The 23,377-nt window shown below is 39.2% G+C and overlaps 2 protein-coding genes across 9 annotated transcripts; both read right to left on the bottom strand.

Annotated features, from left to right (window-relative positions):
• Positions 1-1,155: 1,155 nt before the first annotated feature.
• LOC109196914 (uncharacterized) lies at positions 1,156-11,598 on the bottom strand. 8 transcript variants are annotated; one of them, XR_003216800.1, is made up of 6 exons: positions 11,537-11,598; positions 11,304-11,450; positions 9,604-9,639; positions 5,703-5,873; positions 4,454-4,522; positions 1,156-2,159 (listed from the first exon to the last, which is right to left on the bottom strand). XR_003216800.1 is itself a non-coding variant. In XM_025903932.1 (5 exons), exons 1-5 carry the CDS (start codon positions 10,596-10,598, stop codon positions 2,056-2,058), a joined length of 375 nt encoding a protein of 124 aa, XP_025759717.1. In that variant the 5' UTR covers positions 10,599-10,600; the 3' UTR covers positions 1,156-2,055. The 8 variants fall into 8 exon arrangements, 2 of the variants coding, with proteins under 2 accessions (XP_025759717.1, XP_025759721.1); XR_003216801.1 differs by lacking the exon at positions 9,604-9,639; XR_003216803.1 differs by lacking the exons at positions 11,304-11,450; positions 11,537-11,598 and adding an exon at positions 10,577-10,603.
• A 1,455-nt stretch (positions 11,599-13,053) lies between these two features.
• On the bottom strand, positions 13,054-22,155 carry LOC100711517 (uncharacterized). Its single transcript, XM_019356747.2, has 4 exons — positions 22,100-22,155; positions 21,846-22,013; positions 20,055-20,153; positions 13,054-13,658 (listed from the first exon to the last, which is right to left on the bottom strand). The coding sequence occupies exons 2-4, from the start codon at positions 21,892-21,894 to the stop codon at positions 13,519-13,521; spliced, it is 288 nt and encodes a 95-aa protein (XP_019212292.1). The 5' UTR covers positions 21,895-22,013; positions 22,100-22,155; the 3' UTR covers positions 13,054-13,518.
• Between the last annotated feature and the right edge of the window lie 1,222 nt (positions 22,156-23,377).

The raw sequence follows: 23,377 nt of genomic DNA, 5'->3' as shown, positions 1-23,377 counted from the left end.
GAGATGCTCTTTTACATACTTTTTGGATAAGCGAGAGCTCAGTACTGTTGATCTTTCCTCTAGTCTGGGTCTGTGTGACAACAAAGAAAGTGACTGTTGGTAATCGGACGTGTTTTTCTCTGACAGGAATCTAAAGTTCTGCAGTCATGTTTAATTCAGCTTAGACCGATTTTAGTAACATTGCTACTGTAGTATAGAGGGACCCTTTCTTTTTTCCCTCACAGTGTATGTTATTGGTGTTGTTCGTTTGAATGTCTATGTTGTTATTCTGTGAAGTGAACAGTACATTTTCATTGTTTCTGTAGTTTACCGTGCTCTGTGACCACTACACAAGCTCAGACAGGTAAAGTGTGTTTTTTTTCTTTAGAAAGCAGAGTGTGAAGCTTTGGTCCTTGATTTTTTTTAAACCTTCTTTGCCTGAGTGTGCCTGATCCTAAAAGCTATGCAGGTTGGGCCTGTTTGTACTTTGATGAGAGACAATCTGAGAATACCAGCTGTGTAAACATATAAAAAGTGCTTCTTCTTACCTTTTAGTATGTGTTTTTCTCTCTACCACATACAAAACACAGTCACATTGTGAGGCTGGTGACCTTTGACTGGTGCAGACTGAGTGTTAGAAGGCTTCTTGGTGCACTTTAGTGTTTAGATGTCAGCACCAGGTTATGATCTGTGATAATGTTGGAACAACTGATCTGTGCAGATCATTTCACTTACACTACCATAAGTGGTCATTTGTTATTGCAGCAAAGAAAATCCCCTGCAGCACTGCTTAATGACAGAACATCTCGCAGTGTGAGCTGTATACATTCTCTCTTTGATTTGAGAATTTCACATCCATGGAGGTTTTATATTGTAAAAATACAAACAAACACACAAAAACAGGCTGTCTGTGGGTTAAGAGAAACACTATTGATCACAGAAGCAAGACACCAAGCTTCATCCACCGCCAAAATGTAACTGAAGTCACAATGAGACATTTAAAATCATCTCCAGCCACCTTCCACTAGGGGGCAGTTTTGCATAAACAAATGTGACTCTGAGATGTCTGTCTGCTGCCAGATTTCTTGGAAAGATATTGTCATGAAAATGCTTAGCAGAAAACATTAACTAAGCAATTTCCTATGTCTGAAAAAAACCTTCAAATGTACCTTTAAATCACTTTATCATCATATTCATTTTATTTCACACTTAAACAGAAGGACACAGTTGTAAAAAAGCTTACAGGCAAATATCACATTCATGAACTGCATTTCACTCCTCCCAGAACACATTACAGCTCATTTTTCTACAAACACATGACTCCTGCAAGTGAGCATTTATTACAGTAGGATAAACTGAATAAACAGCACCAATACATAGCTTAAAAGAACTAAAGACAGATGTGAAGAAGCATTTCTCTTTTTGTCCCCACTTGATCAGTTTTACCCCCTCACAGCTATCAGGTCTTTGGCAACTCATACAAGGTTAGGGTTGTTCTGCCTGTTTGGAAACCCCAATTTGAAAACCTTTGGACTGAAAAAGCGCATGTTTAGTATGTTACAGTAAAAACAACAACAAGCGAGGACTCTAGAAAAGCCGCAAATGACCTGAAAATAAAGTCTCACATATTTAATATTTAATTTCTTCAAATCAAAGTTATTCAAACTCACACCCTTTGTTCTCAGTCTTTATTTTCCAGCTTTGAATGATTCCTGCTTTAGTCTGCAGTTGAAGTCAAGTTTTGGTGGTTTCTTTCTTTGTTATCTGCTCCAAACAGAGGTGTGTATCTGTTGGCCGTAACTATTCATAGTTTCCTCTCAGACGTCTTTATGAAACTCACAAAGCCACATGAGAAGAACAACAAGGGAGACTAAAGTTTACTGATCCTGCAGAGAAACCAAATTACTGCTGTGAAGACACCAGCAGGGCCCCACATTTAGAAATAAAATATATAAATAGCATTAAATACACAGCATTAGATTAATATATTAGTTATATTCTCGCTTAACTACATGTTGCTGAAGGCACATTTGTTTATTTCTTTGTTTTTGCAGGTTCTTCACATAAAAATCTTCATCAGGTGCTTTGAGGACTGTGAGAGACCTGCAGCTGGATCTCAGTGGCTGGACTGGTGAAATGCTTCACTTCAGAGTAGATGACGTCTGGCTCTCTTGGAAACTCTGGACATACAAACATACAGTTCAAACAACATGAGGATAAGCACCTGTGTGCAAAACCAGGCCTGCTTCTGATGTTTATAGATAGTAAACTGACAGAATGGAGAAATGTCAGTGAACACATCACACCAATACCATAAAGGCCTTTTTTCTAGACTTAAAGAGAATTTCTTTAATCTAATATCCAACTTCAGAAATTTACATTAAAAGTCTTGCTATATTCCTTCATGACTGAGCTTTTAATCTGAAAGAACCCCACCAGGAAATGTTTAGTTTGGTAGTTTATGTCAAAGGAGAGAGTCTGAGCAGAGAGGGGACGCTGAAGCTGTAAATATTAGCATTAACCTGAAGTCATCATGTGAGCTGTTGGAGGATTAAATCCTCTCTGTGATTCTTTTATCCAGCAGCCTTTAAGTGATTATCAGCTTTACTGTGACTATGTACAGTAACTTGGTTGGTTTCATTGGTCAGTTATATCTAATTCAGTTTAATTTAACCTGTTCTGAAGCTTTGAGGATGGAAAATTACTTTCAGTATTAAACATTAAGTAAGTTTTATGCAAATATATACCAGTGATAGAATCTGTTGTACATAACACACACAGCTCCTACATATAGACTCAGTGTTATGTTTAACCACAAGACGAAAACTGAATAGTTTCTGTGGCCTTGTGTCGACTTCAAAAAACAAAAAAAACAAAAACAATGCAGCATGCTAACGTGTTACTTAGCCAGCAGCTAAAATGTGCCTTTGTAGGAAAAACAGCTGTGATAGAAAAAAGAAAAAAAATGACCAGCTATTGGCGGTTACACCAGTGCTGAGTCTGCGTGCTACCTTTACTCTGATGCTTGGAGCACATTTTGCTAAATTTATACTCTTATAGCTTCACTTATGCAGAAGCTTCTTTCAGTCGTTTCCTTATTCACAAGAGGTCGCCATAGCAGATACACGTGTTTCCCTGGACCCACATTTTGTCACACTGCATACACATCATCACCGGCACTGTGGCGTGAAGTCATTCTTAGCAATCACACACAAGTTCAGTGTAAACTACAGGGGGAAGCTGCAGATGCTGTTGTTTCACATGCAGAGTTTAAAACATGCAAAACTATTAATGTTAGTGTAGGACACTTTGAGATGTAGAAAACACATGGTTCATTTATTCGTTTAAATTTATGTTATATTATTGTTTTGCCTTTCATTTGATCAAAGTTGAATAAAGAGTTTTTTTGTTTTATGCAAACTTTCATATTGCAGTGTTGACTGACTTCATGTACAGAGCGTTATAAAAGACTCTTCACAAGTCAATGAGCTTTTAACCAGTTTGGTGTCCTAAAATGCTAGAACTGGATCTATGATAAAGCAGCTTTTTTGTGATGCTCTGCTCTAAACCTTCTGATGAAATTTAATAATAAATAAATTCAATATTCATTTGGATATATGCATTTAAATTTGTATCATATATGCTATGTCAGGTATTTTTCAGTTTTTCTGTCAGAAGGACTATGTCTTTGTAATTATAGAGAAAGCAGATGATAGGGTGCCAAGAGTCAGGAGTGACAGAGAATTATATGAGGGTGGTGCAGAACATGTATGAGGACAGAGATGATTTGTTAGCAGATAAACTGCAGTGAGAGTTGGGAGAAGGTGGAAGAGACCCTAGAGAGATGGAATTATACTCTGCAGACAAGAGGAATGAAAGTCAGCAGGAGCAAGAAAGAATACATGTGTGTCAATGAGAGGGAGACGGGTGCAAGGAGTAGAGACTGTGAGCATAGATGAGTTTAAATACCTCATCCAAAGCAATGGACAGAAAAAAAGAGTTGAAGATGAGTGTGCAGGCAGGGCGGAGGCGAGTGTCAGGGGTGACAAGAGGCCGAGCTGGAGATGTCTCATTGTCGCAGAATCTCATTGGGATTAAACGGGATTAGAAATGAGTACATCAGAGGAGCAGTTTGGAAACAGTGTTACAGAGGCAAGACTGAGAAGGTTGTGTAGATGTGCAAAGCTGGCATAGTGGGTATAATGGGCAGAAGATGTTGGAGAAGTTGGAGCTGCCAGGCAGGAGGAAAAGAGGAGCACCACAGTGGAGATTCATGGATGGGTTGGTGTGACAGAAGAAGATGCTACAGATTATGAACAAACTACAAATTTTGGCTCTTGGAAAAAGCCTCCATTAGGTCTGCATTCTTTACTCAGCAATACTTAGCCTTTAGATAACAGTTTCCCTTTGGCCAAAATGCCAGCAAAGGTGACTCATCCTAAACAATGATAAAGACAAAGAAGAGCAGCTGTACCTCTTTTAGCTGATTTGTGTTGCTTGTCTTTGGTGACGATTTCTCCATAAATGATGTTGTCTGTCCTCTCTGCACAATAAACAACACACAGAGGACATTACTGCAGGTAGTACAGAGAAGCTCAGATCTGCCACTTGGTTCTAACCAGAAGTTCTGACCACAAAAATTATGAACAGAATCTGTGACAAAAGGCACAGCGCCCTTTCAGAATCCAACACTCATCAGAAATGTGGACTAAGCTCTAGCAGTGGTTGTGCAGGGACTGAATGGCTCACAGCAACACCTCATAGTCCCAAAGCACCCCTGACAGGATGCCCTGAGGGAGACAGCTGAACAAAACCATAAAGACTGGTTGAGGAAACTCACACGCACGTAAAAATCCTCGAGAGGATAAAGAGGTCTACATTGTGCCTCCTGCATCTGAGGTTTTACTAGTAACCTGACTCTTCTCTCTCTGGAATGGACTTTCCCAGGGAGGCTGATTAAAGTCAATATCAGCATCTCCCCACCTGCACTATGCATTGTGTGAGCAGAATACCATCGTCCCCCTACACTTTGAGACAGACCAAAAGTCTTTTTTCCATGAAATATTAATGATAAGTAAGACATTTGCTCTTAGATCTATTGTTTTGTGCAGAAAACAGTGAGCATGTGTGTGTAACAGCTCTGCAGTAAAGCTGCAGAAACTGGAAACTGGACGACCACAGAGCTGCTAGTTTCTGTTAAACACAGGCTGAAAAACACTGTTCAGCATGTGAAGAACAACACTTACATTGAAAGGCTGCGACTAAGTTTTGAAAAATACATCACTAAAAGAAGTCATTCATCTATCCATCCATTTTCTTAGCCACTGATCTACCTTCCGGAAGCAGGAGGGCTGGAGCTTATCCCTGCTACGATAGTGTGGGTGGGCTGCACACCAGACATGTCTCCAATCCTTCACAGGACTGAGAAAAAGAGACAGACAACTAAACTCTATGTGGGAAGTAAAGTTAGTTTTAAAATATATTGTCCAGGAAAACAGGTCTGTGATGAGTCCTGCCACTCAGAAGATTAAAATCCTATAACAACCAATTAAATTTATACATATTCCACCTGCCATTCTCTCTCAAGAAACACCATCAGATCTAACTGTGGATGTGGTCCCTGCTGGTGAATAAGGGATTTCATTTATTATTTGTACTCTAAGACGTCATTCTGTGAGCTTTTGAAAGCCTGAAAGAGAAAAAAAACTGAGTGTGAGTCTCACCTTCAAGTTGACTGTGACTGGTTTGTTCCATCAAAAGAAACATTAACACCACTACAACCACGAGACAGACCAACGCAGCAGTCACCACCATGGGGAGAAGAGAGTAAAAATCCAGAGAGGCCAATGCAGAGGTGGCTGCAGATGGAGCTGTGGCTGCAGGTGGAGGTGTAGCTGTAGACAGAGGTGTAGATGCAGGTAGAGGTGAGAATGCAGGTGGAGGTGAAGATGTATTTTTCTCATTCAGCTCCTGTTATGTCTATCTCCACCTTATCACGCACTGTCCTTCTGGATACTTTCTCTCCTGTTTCACTACCTGAGCTGGTAAAACTAGTGAATTCAGTGAAAGCATACTCTTGTCTACTTGACATTGTACCTGCATCATTATTGGTCCATCTGTAGTCACTCTAATTGACTCTTCACTGGCGTCTGGTATAGTTCCGGTTTATTTTAAAAATGCTGCTATTCTCCCACTTTTAAAAAACCCCTCAGCTAGACCCCTCTCTTTGGAGCAGCTACAGACCTCTCTAAATTACCGTTAATTGCTAAGCTTTTAGAAAAGGTTGTGGCTATGCAACTTATAGCGGCTTTGGACAAACATAACATTTGCGATAAGTTTCAGTCCGGCTTTCGCAGAGCTCACTCCACAAAAACAGCCCTTCTTAGGGTCTCAAGTGACATTTTGATGAATAATGATGCAGGAAAATGCTCGGTCCTACTTATGTTGGACCTAACATCGGCTTTTGACACTGTTGACCACCACATCCTCCTCGCAAGGCTTAAACATTGGGTTGGTGTATCGGGTACTGCCTTGGAGTGGTTCTCCTCATATCTACATATCCAATCTTTTTCTGTGGTGTTCTCCGATTTTAGGTCATCCTCTACCTCCCTTACTTGTGGTGCCCCTCAGGGTTCGGTTTTGGGGCCTTTATTGTTCTTAATATATCTTCTCCCCTCCAGCATATAATGGGCTCTTTTGAGGACATTTCTTATCACTGTTATGCTGATGGTATCCAGTTGTACATCTCTTTTAAGCCCCAGGATTTATCTAAGCTTCAGCTTTTAAATGACTGCTTAGATTCCATCAAACGTTGGATGGCTGTAAATTTCCTCCAACTCAACGAGGGGAAAACTGAAGTCCTCATATGTGCTCCGGACAGATTTGTGTCCCAGATAATGAAAGCCCGTCGTCCTCTTTCTGTGTATGTTAAATCCTCTATCAGGAATTTAGGTGTCATTATTGACTCGACTCTCACATTGGATGGGCATGTCAAATCTCTGGTTCGGTCTTGTTTTTATCATTTAAGAAATGTGGCTAAGTTAAGCCCTATTTTATCTCGCCCTGAACTGGAGATAGCTATACATGCATTTATTTCTTCATGCTTGGACTATTGTAACTCTTTGTTTATGTGTCTAAGCCAGGCGTGTCCAAACTCCGGCCCGCGGGCCAACTGCGGCCCGTGGTCCATTTTTAATTGGCCCGCAAGTAATTTTATAAATTGAATAGAATATGGCCCGCACTTCAACTTTTGCTTGAGTGTATTGCACTTCTTAGTTTTAACACCAGGGGGAGCTACTGTTGATCAAGGCAGTTGCTCCACCAAAAAGGACAATCACAGAAGAAATTTACCCCCAAGTTACTAAACATGGCAGAACCAAAGAAGCAAAAGGTCGAAAGTGAATGCAGAAATTTTCAGACAAGGTGGGTGTTATATTTCCACTGTAGTGTCAGTACACTATTAGAGCTTATGCCGAGTCAGACTGCACACACGATAGTTTGTTTACAAGTTGACTTCTTCTTTATTGCTTTACACAGACGTAACACACACACATAACTGGGCATGGTGCCCCCTACTGGCGATGGCTTGCATAGCACACAATAACTCTTGGTTCATACATAGCAGTGGGAGAGTGAATATTTCTTCAAAGAATTCAAGTGTATCTGTTTGATCTGCACTGAAACTGTGGCAGTTATGAAAGAGTATAATGTACGACGTCATTATGAAACCAAACATCAGGCCTATGCATCCTACACTGGTGCTGAGCGAGAGCAGAAATTAAAGCAAAGGGTAGCTCTCCTGCAGGGTCAGCAACAGTATTTTTTTCGTGCTCAAATTGTCCAGGAAAAGGCTCCAATAGCAGCTATGAGGTCGCCCAACTCATCGCAAGACATGGCAAGCCTTTTTCAGATGGAGACCTCATAAAACGCTGCCTCATTAAAGTCACCGAAATAATGTGCCCGGAAAAGTGCAGGACTTCAACAATGTCAGCATGTCCAGAAATACAGTTGTGCGACGCATTGAAGACTCGTCAGCCAACATTAAACTGCAACTGTCTGATGAAGCTGTGCTTTTGATTTTTACTCCATCGCATGCGATGAGAGCACTGATGCCACAGACACTGCACAGCTGCTAGGTGAGTGTGTTAATGTGCAGGAACACATGCTTCAAATATCAATAATGCGCATCAATTCTGTCACTACCCTGCTTTTGCGCACCACTTTCTTATATGCATTTTTTTTGTTAACACACAGAGTACACACCGCTGTGCACAGCGCACGCACACGCAAAGTCAGCTGATCTCATCTGATGCGGATCTGCTCCTTGATCAAGTGACATTTGTCCGGACTTTTGGCACGAATGGCGTACAATCAGCACCGCAGCTGGATGGCCCGATTTACATACCCAGCGCAGCTGATACTCACCAGAATAATTTACTAAAATTATTCACTCCCGTTATTAAGTCCAGTTCAGTCTGTTAATGTTGATAACCGTTTCAAACGAACGTTAATAGGTGTGTTGCTAAACCTAATAACTTAAATAACAAACTTGAAACGTACCCGTCCCATTTTCCCCTTTATTGTTTTTCTATGTACTCTAAATCTTCTGTCTAAGAAGTAATCTGCTGCTGTTCTGAGAATGAGCTACAAAAGCTTTTTCTGAAGAAATCAATAAAGATCCATTTATGGAAAGCTGTGATGAAGGCAGTTTTGTCTTTAATTATATTCAACAATATAACACATTTGACCACTTTAAAGTGATTTTTCTAACTTTAATACAGTAAAGTTAAGGTTATATACCTAATTTCTAGTAAGTGGCCCAGCCCCTCCTATATTTCTATGTATGTGGCCCTAAGTGAAAAACGTTTGGACACCCCTGGTCTAAGCAAAGGTTCTCTGTATCGTCTGCAGGTTGTGCAAAACACTGCAGCTAGGCTGTTGACAAGATCCTCCAAGTATTCACATGTGACACCGTTGCTATTTCAGCTACACTGGCTTCCTGTTGAATTTAGAGTACATTTTAAGATCCTGGTCTTGATATTTAGAGCCTTGCATGGACTGGCACCAGCCTACATCTCCGATCTGCTACAGCCCTATGTCCCTAGCAGGTCCTTGAGGTCATCTGATCAGGGCTTACTTGCTATAAAAAATACTAAGATGAGAACTAAGGGTGACAGAGCTTTTGCCACTGTGCCCCCGAGACTGTGACTCTCTCCCTCATACATTAAGAACTGTGGACTCGGTAGTTGTTTTTAAAAAACAACTCAAAACTCACTTTTTAAAACTGCTTTTGGTTAAATTTCTGACTGTTTTATATTGTCTGTTTTACTCTTTTATTATTTGTTATCTTATGTGCAGCACTTTGTGATTCTGTCTGGAAAGGTGCTATATAAATAAAATTTTATTTATTTATGTATTTATTTATTTATTTAGATGTAGGTGGTGCTGTGGCTGCAGGTGGAGGTGTGGATGTAGGTGGAACTCATGATATATTATACTCATAAATCAACCTAAAATGGGAAAGAAATTAAAAATAAATTCAATGCAGTCAGAGCTGCCATCCTAACCATACAAGAAAAAAGAAGATTCGATTTGAAATGTTTTAAAAAAGGTTCCTTTGGTTACCTTGGTTTGTTGTGCAGCAAAGCACTGGAGTCAGAACTAAAGAGAAATGACACCTGTATTAGTTTAGAGTACCTCCCACCAAGAAAAGGCCAAAAATGTGTTTTGAAATGTAACTGAGAAAAGTTCATGTCTGCTTTAGTCATTGATTTCTGGCTGTTCCTTTTTATTTTGTGGTCACAGAAACATAGAAAAATGGAAGACTGTAGTTTGTAGCTGCCATGTCTAAAATAATGTAGCAGTTTTGTAAAAAAAAAAAAAAAAGCTGCGTGTCTGTGGGTTGTCTCCACAGTACTCCACAGTGCAAAGACCTGCCTGTTAAGTTAATATAAACAGGTAATGTCTTTATTTTAGATGTAATTCCTTGGTTAATCATGTTGACTGCAGACTATTTATCAAGATAAGCAAAGTTATCAGAGGTAAACTCAGATACAAACACTGTAAATCACTTGGCATCAGAGTGATTGGGGTAAACCCACAGTCTGAATCCCAGCTGTTAGGTTTTCACATCACGGCATGAAGCGATGTTGAGCGAGGACCGATTTACAAAGTCGGCCATTAATTTGTATCATTTTACTCAGTAAAATTAAACATACAGATATAAATCTGTCTTTGAAGTATATTTGTCTTTTTCAATGTGAACCAGATCAGACTATCAGTCTGTTTCCACTGTGCATTTCTGCTCCCACACCTCTAACACCAAGTCTGTAAAGCTGTTCTTTTAGTGATTACTTCATGTTTTCTGTACTGGATGCATAAGTAACATAACCACAACTTTTAACTCGTGTGTCCACTTTAAACATAAGCTGACATAATAACTAATTCAGTGAAGTCTACTGGAAAAACTGTAAAAACTCCTTTTTAACCTGCTGCCTGGATCCAGCCTGACATCTTCTTTATGTCTTCCCCTCAATCATCAGCTATTAGTAGACAGTAAAGGTTACACACTATAAAAACAAAGAAATTGTCCACTTACAGAGCAGAGATGTTTCCTTCATTGTTGCCTTGACTGATGTGACCTATTTGTTTTCTTTTTTGTTAGACACACAAAGTAAGCCCCGCCCTCTGACCCCAAATGTTTGTTTTTTGCACATGTGTGTGAAATATAGATTCAAACATTGTGAAAATGTTACATGTCTCACAGCACTGAGCTGCTGCGATGTGATTGGCTCAGTAAATATGCAAAATGTGTAATAAATTGGTCAATCAGGACACACTGTGATCAGAATAGCTACTCTTCATAAATGTGCATTTATCTTTGCTTTGAATATTCCTTAAAACTGATAAAGGTACTAACAGAAACACTCAAACATGCTGAGCCCTTAAACAGGGGAAATAGTGAGGAGAGGTGAAAGAATGGAACGGACACGCAGCTCTCGCTCTCACTCGTCTGTATTGAGTGAAGGAGAAGATGCGTGAATCCACCTACTGGAGTCCTGAGGCATTACCAATGGATTGACGCACAATCAACCCAGGCAAAACTTTCACTACTTATCTCCCTCTACCTTCCCACTGTATATTCTATAGAGCAAAACAGTCAAAACAACAAATAAAACAATAATAAAAGCATGACATGAAATATAAGGAACAGAGATGTACAACTCCAAAACTAATCAAATTTATGATCCACCACAAACATATTAAGTAGAAACTCTGCTCATTGAAAGAAGCCTGAAAGAAAAACCCAGGAATGTGAGTCTCACCTTTGAGTTTCCTTTGAACGTTTCATTCCAGCAAAAGAACCAGTAACTCCAGTATAACTACAACACAGGCTGATTGAGCTGTCAGCAACACAGGGAGAAGGGACGAACCAGCAGAAAATGCAGGTGGAGGTGTGGTGGTGTGTTCCCCTAAAATAAAGCAAACACAGTCATTAAGTTGTCGTCACATTGTGAATGTTGAAACCTGCAGAAACACAGACAGGTGAGTGTGTCACCTGTGACAGTGATCCAGCTGGATGGAGACTCTCCATGACCGCTGATGTCACACTTGTAGAGGCCTTCATCAGACCTGGAAACATGCTGGATGGTCATGTGACCTGTAGGCTGCTTCCTGATGAGGGAGCCATCTTTATAGAAAGCAGCTGGGAGGTTGACATCTTGTTCGTGTCTACATCACTTATTATTAAACAGTAAACGTTCAACATTTAAAACAAAGAAATTTACGGCTTACAGTTTAGACGTAGTAGAGATGCTTCCTCCATCGTCCTGTTGACTGATGTAACCCTTTTTTTCCCTTTTTTTTATGTGGAGTTGGGTGGAGTGACGACAAAAAATAAAAGAAAAATAAAACAAAACAAAAAAAGAAAAAACTGGGAGTCGGAAGCTTTAGTGCCCAGTCAGTGACTGGATTGGACACTCCCGTCTCAAAAACAAGTAAAGCTACGAAACCCAAAACAAATCAAAGAAGAAGAAAAAGCAGCAACACTTTTTGTAGCTCAGAAAAGCAGCAATAGGAGGCTTCTGCAGCTACAACCTAATGGACGGAGGGGAGGCTTATGTACCAGCTAGAGAAGTCAGGTGACCGATGACAGCAACATGCTCAGACAGCAGCTACTACTTATATATGACCACCTCATGCCATTGGCCAGTGATTAGCAGTGAAATATTAAATAAATTATTCATTCTCTTAGAGTCAGAAATGTATGTACATTTATCTAACCCTCGGTGTCTCCACCTTGTGTGGGGGACACAGATGAGGTCGTAACATCGTAACATTGTTACATCGTTACGTAAAGCATCACTAATAAAAAGTATGCAGAAAATGATATTTGTGGTCAGTGATAATAATTATGTAAACCACATTTTAACAATAGGGTTATAAGTATTTTATTAAAAGTTAGTTTGTACTAACTATGTGATCTGAAAGTACCAGGTGCTTTCATGATCTTTCAGTGTTGGAGGGCTTGTTGTTGCCATTGAGTGTCAGTAGATGGCAGCACCAGGCTGTAGTTTAATCTTGATCATCAGGGGGACATTGCTGATCTGTGTGTGTGTGTGTGTGTGTGTGTGTGTGTGTGTGTGTGTGTGTGTGTGTGTGTGTGTGTGTGTGTTTAAAAACAGCATACAAGTAATCTCCCACCCACAAACACCTTTATGTTTCCACATGTCATACCAGCGGTCACTTTTAGTCTTGCTACATGTGCTACAAGGAAAATCCCCTGCAGGGCTGACATATAACTGAATTTTAAATCCATGGAGGGTTTCTTTCTATTTCTCAAAGTCAAAAAAGTTTCATCTCCGAGTCCACTGCCCAGGCCTCACACATGTGCATTAGTTTAAAGCAATAGTGAGCACTTTAACATACACAGATGTGGCTCTGAGGGATCTCTCATCAGTTTTCTGGGAAACACTTTTACCAGTATAAGTAAATCCATTATATTGTGCATAAAGGTCAAGCACTGTCCCATGTGTGATAGTCAAAGGAAAAACTTTAAGTGTGTAGAAAGAACAGTTTCATTTTATCAATATAATCATTTTATTTCACAGTGAAACAGAAGGACAGCTGAGCGTGTACATGACTCCTGTAAGTGAGCATTTGTTATGGTAGCATAAATCGATTCAACAGTTTTCTTTACTTAAGGAATATTTCAAATCTGAGAATTGTAGTCTCCTCCTCTAAACTAGAGAAACTTATCCGTGCATTTGCGTCATTGTTCAAAGATTACTGTTCTGTTTATAGGCTTCAATAGATAATCTCTTTCACACCTCCAGGTGATCCGACTGCTAATGCAGGAAAATAGATAAATAGATGGATAATATATGAAAAGTGTTATTACATAACATAAAACCTGCAGATATAGTCTGTTTTTTTGTTTGTTTGTTTTTTAACACAGTTTAATCACAAGATATTAAAAAAATATAAATTAGCTGTAGAGCACAGAGACATCTGCTCACACACTCCTATTTGGAAAAAACGTCATCTTGAACCATGATGGAGACAAAGAACAGCAGCTGTACATTTTATAGTTGCTTCTTCTTGCTTCTCTTTGATGATGATTTCTCCATAAGTGACATCTTCTGTTCTCACTGCTGAGTCGACTGCAGCTGCATCACTCTCTGCACAAGAAAACACATAAAGCGAGCATCAGTGCAGGCAGTACAGTCCTATAGATACTGCTGCTGTTACATTAATGATGACATAAAAATCATTCAGATTAATCATGCTCCAGTATTTTGTGCAGGATTCAAATGGGACATGATGGAAAACTGATCACATCCAGCAGCAAACATCAGCATACTACTGCAGATAAAAATCATTACAACTAATAAATGTCTTGTTTATGTTTCTTAACTTTATCTAATTTTTTAAATGATAAAAACGTATTATTGTTGTTATTATTTATTTAGTATTTTCTTAAAAGGTCACATTATGAACAGTAAACACAGTCAAACATCAGAAGACAGAAAAATGTAAAAAGTACAAAATCAGTGGCAGCGAAGAATAGAAAGTAGAGAAACAACTAAACCTGTCCTGTGGGGTTCTTTTAAACCACCCTGTCCTAGATTCAAGCACAACATGTCATTTTTTCCCCCAATATAATTCAGTTTTATTTTCATAGCGCCAAATTATAACAGCTGTTGCCTCAAGGTTCTTTCTGTTAGCTGGAGCTAAATAAGCTAAATTAGCGTTTCTAGCTTAGTTTGCCCTGAATTCAGCTTTGACAAATATGATCGACTGTTTCCAGTAGAATTCCATCATCTTGACATCTTGTACCCTCTCAGAGCCCCATATGTTTCAGTGTCCAGACCATTGTATTTTAGGTTTATTAATCTCTTACACAGCATCCCAACTCTTTACCTAACTTAATAACTTTAACTAAAGTGAATAGTTAGTGTAATTCATTAGTGCGCCCTGTTTGAAATTAAATTTTTGGCACACAAGGAACAGCAACTCACCATTAACAGATTTCTACAAACACAGAACAACCACCATGTGATCTACAGTATGATTGTAGGCTTTGACTAAGCTTTTAAAATATGTATCACTAAAATGATCCATACATTCTCTTAACCACTGATCAGGAAGCAGAAGGACTGGAGCTTCTCCCTGCTGAGATAGTATGAAAGGCGGGCTGCACATCAGATAGGTTTCCAGTCCATTATAGAACTAAGAAAAACAACTTAGCAATCTTACACGCCCACATCTAATTTGAAATCACTAGTTAACACCTATCATGCATGTCTTTAGACTGTGGGAGGAAGAACTCTGCACTGTGAACTGTTTTAAGCTGCACAACGTTTTGGTCTGTAACCATGAAAACAGGTCAGTGATGGTTACTGCCACTCAGAAGAATAACCAGAATGCTTTGCAGTCTGTTACTTCCTAATGCAGGCCTTCATCTCCTCCTGAGCAAAAAAAAAACAATCGGAACATTTCATATCTGCACAGCCCATGACTGAATTTTAAATCCATGGAGGGTTTCTTTCTATTTCTCTTTTGTAAAACTTCCTCAAAGCCAAAAAAGTTTCATCTCTGAGTCCACTGCCCAGGCCTCACACATGTGCATTAGTTTAAAGCAATAGTGAGCACTTTAACATACACAGATGTGGCTCTGAGGGATCTGTCATCAGTTTTCTGGGAAACACTTTTACCAGTATAAGTAAATCCATTATATTGTGCGTAAAGGTCAAGCACTGTCCCATGTGTGATAATCAAAGGAAAAACTTTAAGTGTGTAGAAAGAACAGTTTCATTTTATCATGTTAATCATTTTATTTCACAGTGAATCTGTTATGAATCGGCTGTGTGCAGGTAGGAATAGGACCCAAAGTGCAGACTCATGGAAACTAAACGTGAACTCAAAACAGCTTTAATGCTGAACTCAAAGTAACAAACTTCCAAAGCACAAACATTAACACAGGCAGGAAAACAAAACACACAGCATGAGGGTAGATAAGAGTAGATCGCGACACAGACACAGAGAAACACAGGGCTTAAATACACAGAGGGAGCAATCAGGGAATGGGTAACAGGAGGGAAACACAACTGGGGCAAATACGGCCTAACGAGACAAAGGAAGCAAAACCAGACGCATTTACATGAGACATGGACTTTCAAAGTAAAACAGGAAACATAACACAGAGACGCGAACTTGACAAGGGGATACAGCTGACAGGGGAGACAGAGCAACTAGAGAACACAGAGACATAAACCATAAGACAGAACTCTAACAAAGAAACCAAAGACTAGAAATGATAAATAATATAACAAACTCAAAACCCTGGGTCAACGACCCAGGCATCCTAACAGAAACAGAAGGACAGCTGAGCGTGTATATGACTCCTGTAAGTGAGCATTTGTTATGGTAGCATTAAATTCAGTTCTTTGTATTCTTTAACGGCCAAGAAAGACACGGCTCAAAGTGGTCTAACTCAAAAAATTAGTTTTAATTTCACATTTTCCGGAAAATGGAGACTGAGCACACACAGAAACGCCAGCTCAATTCTCAAGCAAAAACAGGAAGCCTGATTATTTATATACTTCCTCTAGACGTCACACACACATAAACCGATTAAAGTTTTCTTTACTTAAGGAATATTTCAAAACTGAGAATTGTGGCCTCCTCCTCTAAACTAGAGAAACTTATCCGTGCATTTGTGTCATCGTTCAAAGATTACTGTCCTGTTTTATAGGCTTCAATAAATAATCTCTTTCACACCTCCAAGTGATCCGACTGTTAATGCAGAAAAATAGATAAATAGATGGATAATATATGAAAAGTGTTATTACATAACATAAAACCTGCAAATATAGTCTATTTTTTGTTTCTTGTTTGTTTTTTAAGACAGTTTAATCACAAGATATTAAAAGAATATAAATTAGCTGTAGAGCACAGAGACATCTGCTCACACACTCCTATTTGGAAAAAAGGTCATCTTGAACCATGATGGAGACAAAGGACAGCAGCGTTTAGGGATGGGTATTGATAAGATTTTCACGATTCCGATTCCATTTTCGATTCTGTTTAACGATTTGATTCTTTATCGATTCTTATTTTTAAAAAAGGAGAACACTAAGGTCGATTAGCTTAGAATTTTGTTTTATATCTTCTCTTTGAACAAGATAGAAATTTAGGAGTAACATGGCCTTATAAACCCAACAGTGAGATCTTAAGAGATCCACAGCCTACGGCTCTTCAATGGGGTGTCACAGGGTCCCCGGGGAAAATTGTAAACGTAAAATAATAAAATAAATATTCTTCTGTAGCAATAACAAAGTATAACATAAATTATTCAGTAGCAATTACACAAGAATATCCAGTAATGTCCCTGCCTACAATTAAACACATTGACTTACCATCTGCTGTGGCAAACGGGTGCAAGGCTTTTACCACAAACTTAGTCACTGCTCGGTGACATTCAGGCCTGAAAAGAGACGCTACCGGTGGACTGCAGCGACAACTGCCAGCGAGCGCCAGCCAGACTCTGTCTGTCTGTCTCATCACGGTCACCTAAATGCACAGTAATGGCAGGTTTTGTAATAAGGCAGATCGCGCTAACATAATATGCACTGTTAGTTGATTATTTACCTGCCGCATTAACGGGAGAGGACGTGCAAACGTTACCGCTGCTGCTGGGTTGAGATTCACGAGTCCGGAGCGGAATTAAAAACACAACACAGGGTTCGTACGGGTGCTTGAAATCCTTGAAAGTGCTTGAATTCTGATGTCCTCTTTTCAAGGTTGTGAAAGTGCTTGAATTTCAGATGTGGTGCTTAAAAGTGCTTGAAAATGTAACTGTATTTCATTCACAATAAATAGCTATCTGATTGAATTGTTTTCTGATCAGATAGAGAAATAAAATGAGTAACAAAAAGCAAAAGCAATTTTCCCCCGCGTGGGCTGCCTTGCGTCTGTTTTAATATGTGACCCCGCCCCTCCCTCGGACAGTTGGGGATGAGTGCGCTAACATACCTGTAGGTTGCTGTTTTAATGCTTTTAATGTTTTTAATGATGGAAAACAACAATGGCGGAGTTTGCGCTCTCTGGTCGCATGATAGGTGAGTCCTAGTAAATAATTTTCCAGTACGCGACGCGTACGTTACACATGCTATTTAAAGAAAAAGAAAAAAAAAAGATTATTATTTAGCTAGCTATCAAACTCGCTGGAGACATGATTGAAATGCACTGAGTGTGATGCAGTATGGCAGCGCTATTACGGAATATGCTGTGAACTTAGCTAACATTACTTAGCAGTAATATGAGTAATTTACTCAAGTGAAAGCTTTAAACATTAGCCCGATACATAACTAGCTAACTTAAGGCTTTCTGATTAACCCTCTGGGGTCGACGGACCCAGATCCTCCATTTCAACTTGGGTCAAATGTGCGGACTTCAAACTATATACCAGTTTTTTTAAATTGTATTGATAGGTCACGTAAAACCGATGTTTTTTGTTTTTTATTTTGTTTTGTTTTGTTTTGTTTTGGGGGGGGGGGGGGGGTCTGAATACAACAGTGGCGTTTACTCCGGGAAGAAACGGCAAAAACTGTTTTTTATGGAGAGCGCTAGCAAAGACGCTTTGCTTGTGAGTGAAAAAAGAAAAACACTCCTTCCCTATTGGTGGAAAAATGTACCATGTCGACCAATCAAAAAATGATACAGCAACATGTGGTATTTGGTTGTTGGGAAGAGAGGGAAGAGAGAGAGCGAGTGAGCGAAAGAGAGAGAGAGAGTTTTGATACGAGATTTGTGACGTTTATCGTGTTTGGAGTCTCAAGTTAGTGTGTTGTCTTGTGTAGTTAGTGTGTAGTGTAGTAGTTGTGTTTTGTGTGTCAGTTCTACTAGTGAACGTTACAGTTGCTGCAAAAAAGCCACCAAAGGCAGGTTGCAGTGTAAACGCTGAGTGACACACCTGCTGTCAGACCTGCAGGTTTATCCCTGTGCTGTTCTCATCTGTGTTATAGTGACACAAACTATGTTTTGGAGTTGCATAAATAATTTGTGTGCCTTCTTATTTGATGCAGAACACCTGATTGTTCTGTAAATAGTTTTGAATGGTTATATAAAAAACGTCTGAGCCTTGGCTGCATTTTTAGGTAAATAGTACCATATAACTCTGTTGTTTGCAAAACTTGTTCATATTTTTTAAAAATGTCCAATTTCTATTACTAAGTTGTGAAAATGATTCTTTAAACATGCTTGTGGTTTTTACAGTCAAAAATATCACTTTCTACTTGTATTTTAAATTTTGTCTGAATTTAGATCAATTGTACTGACACATTATGTCAAAATGAGATAATAACAGATTGGCAAGATAAACAGTTTTTAATGGTGAAATATAGAGGCCAAATCAAAAGTAGTCGAAAACGGCCAATTATACCCTGGACACCAGAGGGTTAACGGCTAAAGGCAAAGTTGTCACCAAGTACTGTTTATATTTGTGTGTATTGCTGCAGCTTTTTTGAGTATTAATTTGGTACCTTTGGGTGAAATAATGGTAATATGAGTGATCCATATGGTCACAAAGAATAGCCACTTGTTTCTGTGCTACCAAAGTTCCCCGGCTTTCATTCAAAATATGTTTATCGCCACCGACACATTAAACTAGTTAAACAGTCAGTGCTGTTCTCCATGCCTGACTGACTTGATGTTATTAGCACAAACACTTTAAAGGTGATCATTTAGGACTTCAGCAATAATACAGACAGCAATGTAGTTAGCAATAAAACAGTTTTATTGGGAAATAACTTAAAAAACAAACAAACATCTGTCTCCTATTTTTTTGGCACACAGGAAAGAAACATCAATATCTAGACTTATTTATTTTTGGTTTTTTTTCAACAGGAGAAGAATATCTCTAACAAGTTGATTTGTTCACATTTGCACATCTTAATTTTTAAGTGAAATGTGCTTTTTGAGTTTATACACTAAGTATAAAAGGTGACCGTTCCTTTTGCAGTATTTTTGTGTGGTGCGTTTTTCTGAGTCCTAACAAAAGGGGAGCTAAGGTGTCTTTTCACATGGTCTTACTGAGGTGATGCGAATTGAAACATGCATTCTTTTTTGGGGGGCGGGTAGCGGGGGGGGCTGGAAAAGCTTAAAAACGGATCTTGAAAGTGCTTAAAAAGTGCTTGAATTTGACCCTGAAAAAAGCGTACGAACCCTGACAACATTCATTTAAGTTCATCGCGTGTTTTGTGAGCAAATGCTTTTGCATATTCGTAGTGTTTCCTCCTTTAAATGAAATATCTACTTTGCAAGTATTGCAAGTTGCCCTGTTGTCATCCGTTCTCGTAAAGTATAACCAAACTTTTAAGCGTTTGAGCCGCTTAGGCGCCGTGTTTCCTGCCAGGTACGCTCCGACGCTCCGCAACGTGGTGACGTCATTCAGGGCGACTGGAATCGATAAGGGAATCGTTTGCAAAAATAGCAAACGATTCCAAGGAATTGAAACAGTGGGAACCGGTTCTCAACAAGAACCGGTTTTCGATACCCATCCCTAGCAGCGTTACCTCTTATAGTTGCCTCTTCTTGCTTCTCTTTGATGATGATTTCTCCATAAGTGACATCTTCTGTTCTCACTGCTGAGTCGACTGCAGCTGCATCACTCTCTGCACAAGAAAACACATTAAGTGAGCATCAGTGCAGGCAGTACAGTCCTATAGATACTGCTGCTGTTACATTAATGATGACATAAAAATCATTCAGATTAATCATGCTCCAATATTTTGTGCAGGATTCAAATGGGACATGATGAAAAACTGATCACATCCAGCAGCAAACATCAGCATACTACTGCAGATAAAAATCATTACAACTAATAAATGTCTTGATTATGTTTCTTAACTTTATGTGATTTTTTAAATGATAAAAACGTATTATTGTTGTTATTATTTATTTAGTATTTTCTTAAAAGGTCACACTATGAACAGTAAACACAGCCAAACATCAGAAGACAGAAAAATGTAAAAAGTAGAAAAATCAGTGGCAGCGAAGAATAGAAAGTAGAGAAACAACTAAACCTGTCCTGTGGGGTTCTTTTAAACCACCCTGTCCTAGATTCAAGCACAACATGTCATTTTTTCCCCCCAATATAATTCAGTTTTATTTCCATAGCGCCAAATTATAACAGCTGTTGCCTCAAGGTTCTTTCTGTTAGCTGGAGCTAAATAAGCTAAATTAGCGTTTCTAGCTTAGTTTGCCCTGGATTCAGCTTTGACAAATATGATCAACTGTTTCCAGTAGAATTCCATCATCTTGACATCTTGTACCCTCTCAGATCCCCATATGTTTCAGTGTCCAGACCATTGTATTTTAGGTTTATTTATGTCTCACACAGCATCCCAACTCTTTAGCTAACTTAATAACTTTAACTAAAGTGAATAGTTAGAATAATTCATTTCATCCTGTTTCAAATGAAATGTTTGGCACACAAGGAACAGCAACTCACCATTAACAGATTTCTACAGACACAGAACAACCACCATGTGATCTACAGTATGATTGTAGGCTTTGACTAAGCTTTTAAAATATGTATCACTAAAATGATCCATACATTCTCTTAACCACTGATCAGGAAGCAGGAGGACTGGAGCTTCTCCCTGCTGAGATAGTATGAAAGGCGGGCTGCACATCAGATAGGTTTCCAGTCCATTATAGAACTAAGACAACTTAGCAATCTTACACGCCTACATCCAATTTGAAATCACTACTTAACACCTATCACAACTTTTTTGGTCTGTAACCATGAAAACAGGTCAGTGATATTTACTGCCACTCAGAACAACCAGAACATTTTCATATCTGCACATTAAAGCCCATGACCTTTGTTCTAATTTTGTCTGAATGCCTATATTTAATAGATGACACAAATATATATGTGAGACCTAAAAGTACTAAATCTAAAGAGCACCTTTTGGGCAGTAGGAGGCATGGTGGTTAGCACTGCTGTCTTACAGCAAGAAGGCCCTATATTCAAATCCACCTTTTGTGTGGAGTTAGCATGTTCTCTCTCTGTTGTGCCTCCAGGTCCCTCTTCAAAAACAAGTAGTTAATACAGTTAGGCTAACTGATGATTAACTCTGAATGGTTGTCTGTCTCTGTGACCTGTCCTGGATGTACCTTACCTACCTGGGACAAGTGGAGGAGAATCGATGAATGGACTACTTTCAGGATATTTATAATAAGGAAAATTCCACAGAGCTGCTTGAAACCAAGCTTCATCTGTCTTTTGAATATTGTTAAAATTGAAAAACATACTAACGTGAAACATTCATGCAACACATAAAGAGTGTAAGTCTCACCTTTAAGTTTCCTGTCAACATGTCGTTCCACCAAAACAACCAGTAACATCACTACTAACACAACACAGACTGTTCCAGCTGTCAGCAACACGGGGACAAGTGGAGAGGAACCAACAGAAGAGGCAGGTGGAGGTGTGGATGTAGGTGGAGATCTGTTGATATGTTTGTCTAAAATAAAGCAAACACAGTCATTAAGTTGTCGTCTCACTGTGAACGTTGAAACCTGCAGAAACACAGACAGGTGAGTGGGTCACCTGTGACAGTGATCCAGCTGGATGGAGACTCTCCATGACCGCTGATGTCACACTTGTAGAGGCCTTCATCAGACCTGGAAACATGCTGATGCAACTTTCCCGGTGAAGACGCCATCTTTGAAGAAAATGACTGTGATGTTGGAGGGAGTGGTCTTTGTTTTACAGAGCAGAGTGACGTCATCTCCCTCCATCACAGGGAGGACAGGACTCTGCAGGATCACTGATCCACCTCAACACAGAGACAAACTACAGCATTTCATCCATTTACACACAGCTTCATCAACACTAGCTCCACACACTCAGCTTACCAGTGACTGTCAGGTTAACCATGTTACTGATGGGACCCTCTCTGGACTCACACCAGTAAACTCCACTGTCCAAAGGGTCGATGTAGCTGATGTTACATGAAGAACCAGCTGGTGTTCCCCACTCCTCACACTCAGCTCTGGTGTCTCTGCTTGTGTTTCTCCTCAGAGTCCATCCAGCAGAGCTGTCGTCCTCCTCACAGCTCAGAGACACAAAGTCTCCTTCAAAGAACTGAGAGCTGCTGGGACTCACAGTCAGACGAGCTGTGATGATTACAATTAAATATTTCATTGTTTTGCAAAGTAATATTTTATTTATATAAATAAGAATTAAACTCTGTGGTTAGGGCTACCACCGTAAACATGTTAGAATAAGCCAACAAACAAATAAACATTTAAAAGAAAATCACTGACCTTGGTTTGTTGTGTAGCAAAACATTGAAGTCATAACTAAAGATAAATGACACTTAGGTTGGTCTGGAAAATAATAAAGGACTGAAGTTTATTTAGCTCATTTTTAAAAGCTAGAACTGGATGCAGTAAGTTTAGAAAAAAAAAAAAAAGCAAGGCAGAGATGATAATAACTCTGTTTTGAAAGGAAAGGTTAGCTTTATTCATAGATCTCTGGTCCGCTTACATTATTGTGCAGTCACATAAATGTAAAAGGATTAAAGAATGTGTTTTTCAGCTGCTGTAGAAAAAAAGACCTCTTCATAGTTTGCACGTCCTCTCTGAATACTCTACAGTCCAAAGACATGCTTTTTATTAATAGTTAGTCTGATTATATTTAGAAATGAGAAACATTGTTACTCTGAGCATGAAGTCGTGTGTCCACTTTAAAGAAAAGCTGATATAATAACTAACTAACCTCTGTCAAGTTCACTGGTTCACAGGGTAAAATTTCCCCTTTAACCTGCTGTTTAGTCCATTCAACCTGTCTTCTTGCTCTAACAGTACCTTCTCCTCCATCATT

The sequence above is a fragment of the Oreochromis niloticus genome, linkage group LG3 (genome assembly GCF_001858045.2).
Source record: "Oreochromis niloticus isolate F11D_XX linkage group LG3, O_niloticus_UMD_NMBU, whole genome shotgun sequence".
Taxonomy (NCBI): domain Eukaryota; kingdom Metazoa; phylum Chordata; class Actinopteri; order Cichliformes; family Cichlidae; genus Oreochromis; species Oreochromis niloticus.
The sequence above is the reverse complement of the archived record's forward strand: the minus strand, read 5'-3'. Positions and strand labels throughout refer to the sequence as shown.

Coding starts and splice junctions, on each gene's coding strand:
- LOC100711517 (XM_019356747.2), bottom strand. CDS start 21,894: ATGTTACTGGTTGTTTTGGTGGAACGACATGTTGACAGGAAACTTAAA. Junction 20,154..21,845: donor TGTTGACAGGAAACTTAAAG/GTGAGACTTACA, acceptor TTTCTTGTGCAG/AGAGTGATGCAGCTGCAGTC. Junction 13,659..20,054: donor AGAAGAGGCAACTATAAGAG/GTAACGCTGCTA, acceptor TTTCTTGTGCAG/AGAGTGATGCAGCTGCAGTC.
- LOC109196914 (XM_025903932.1), bottom strand. CDS start 10,598: ATGAAGGAAACATCTCTGCT. Junction 4,523..5,702: donor CAGTCACAGTCAACTTGAAG/GTGAGACTCACA, acceptor TTTATTGTGCAG/AGAGGACAGACAACATCATT. Junction 2,160..4,453: donor ACACAAATCAGCTAAAAGAG/GTACAGCTGCTC, acceptor TTGTATGTCCAG/AGTTTCCAAGAGAGCCAGAC.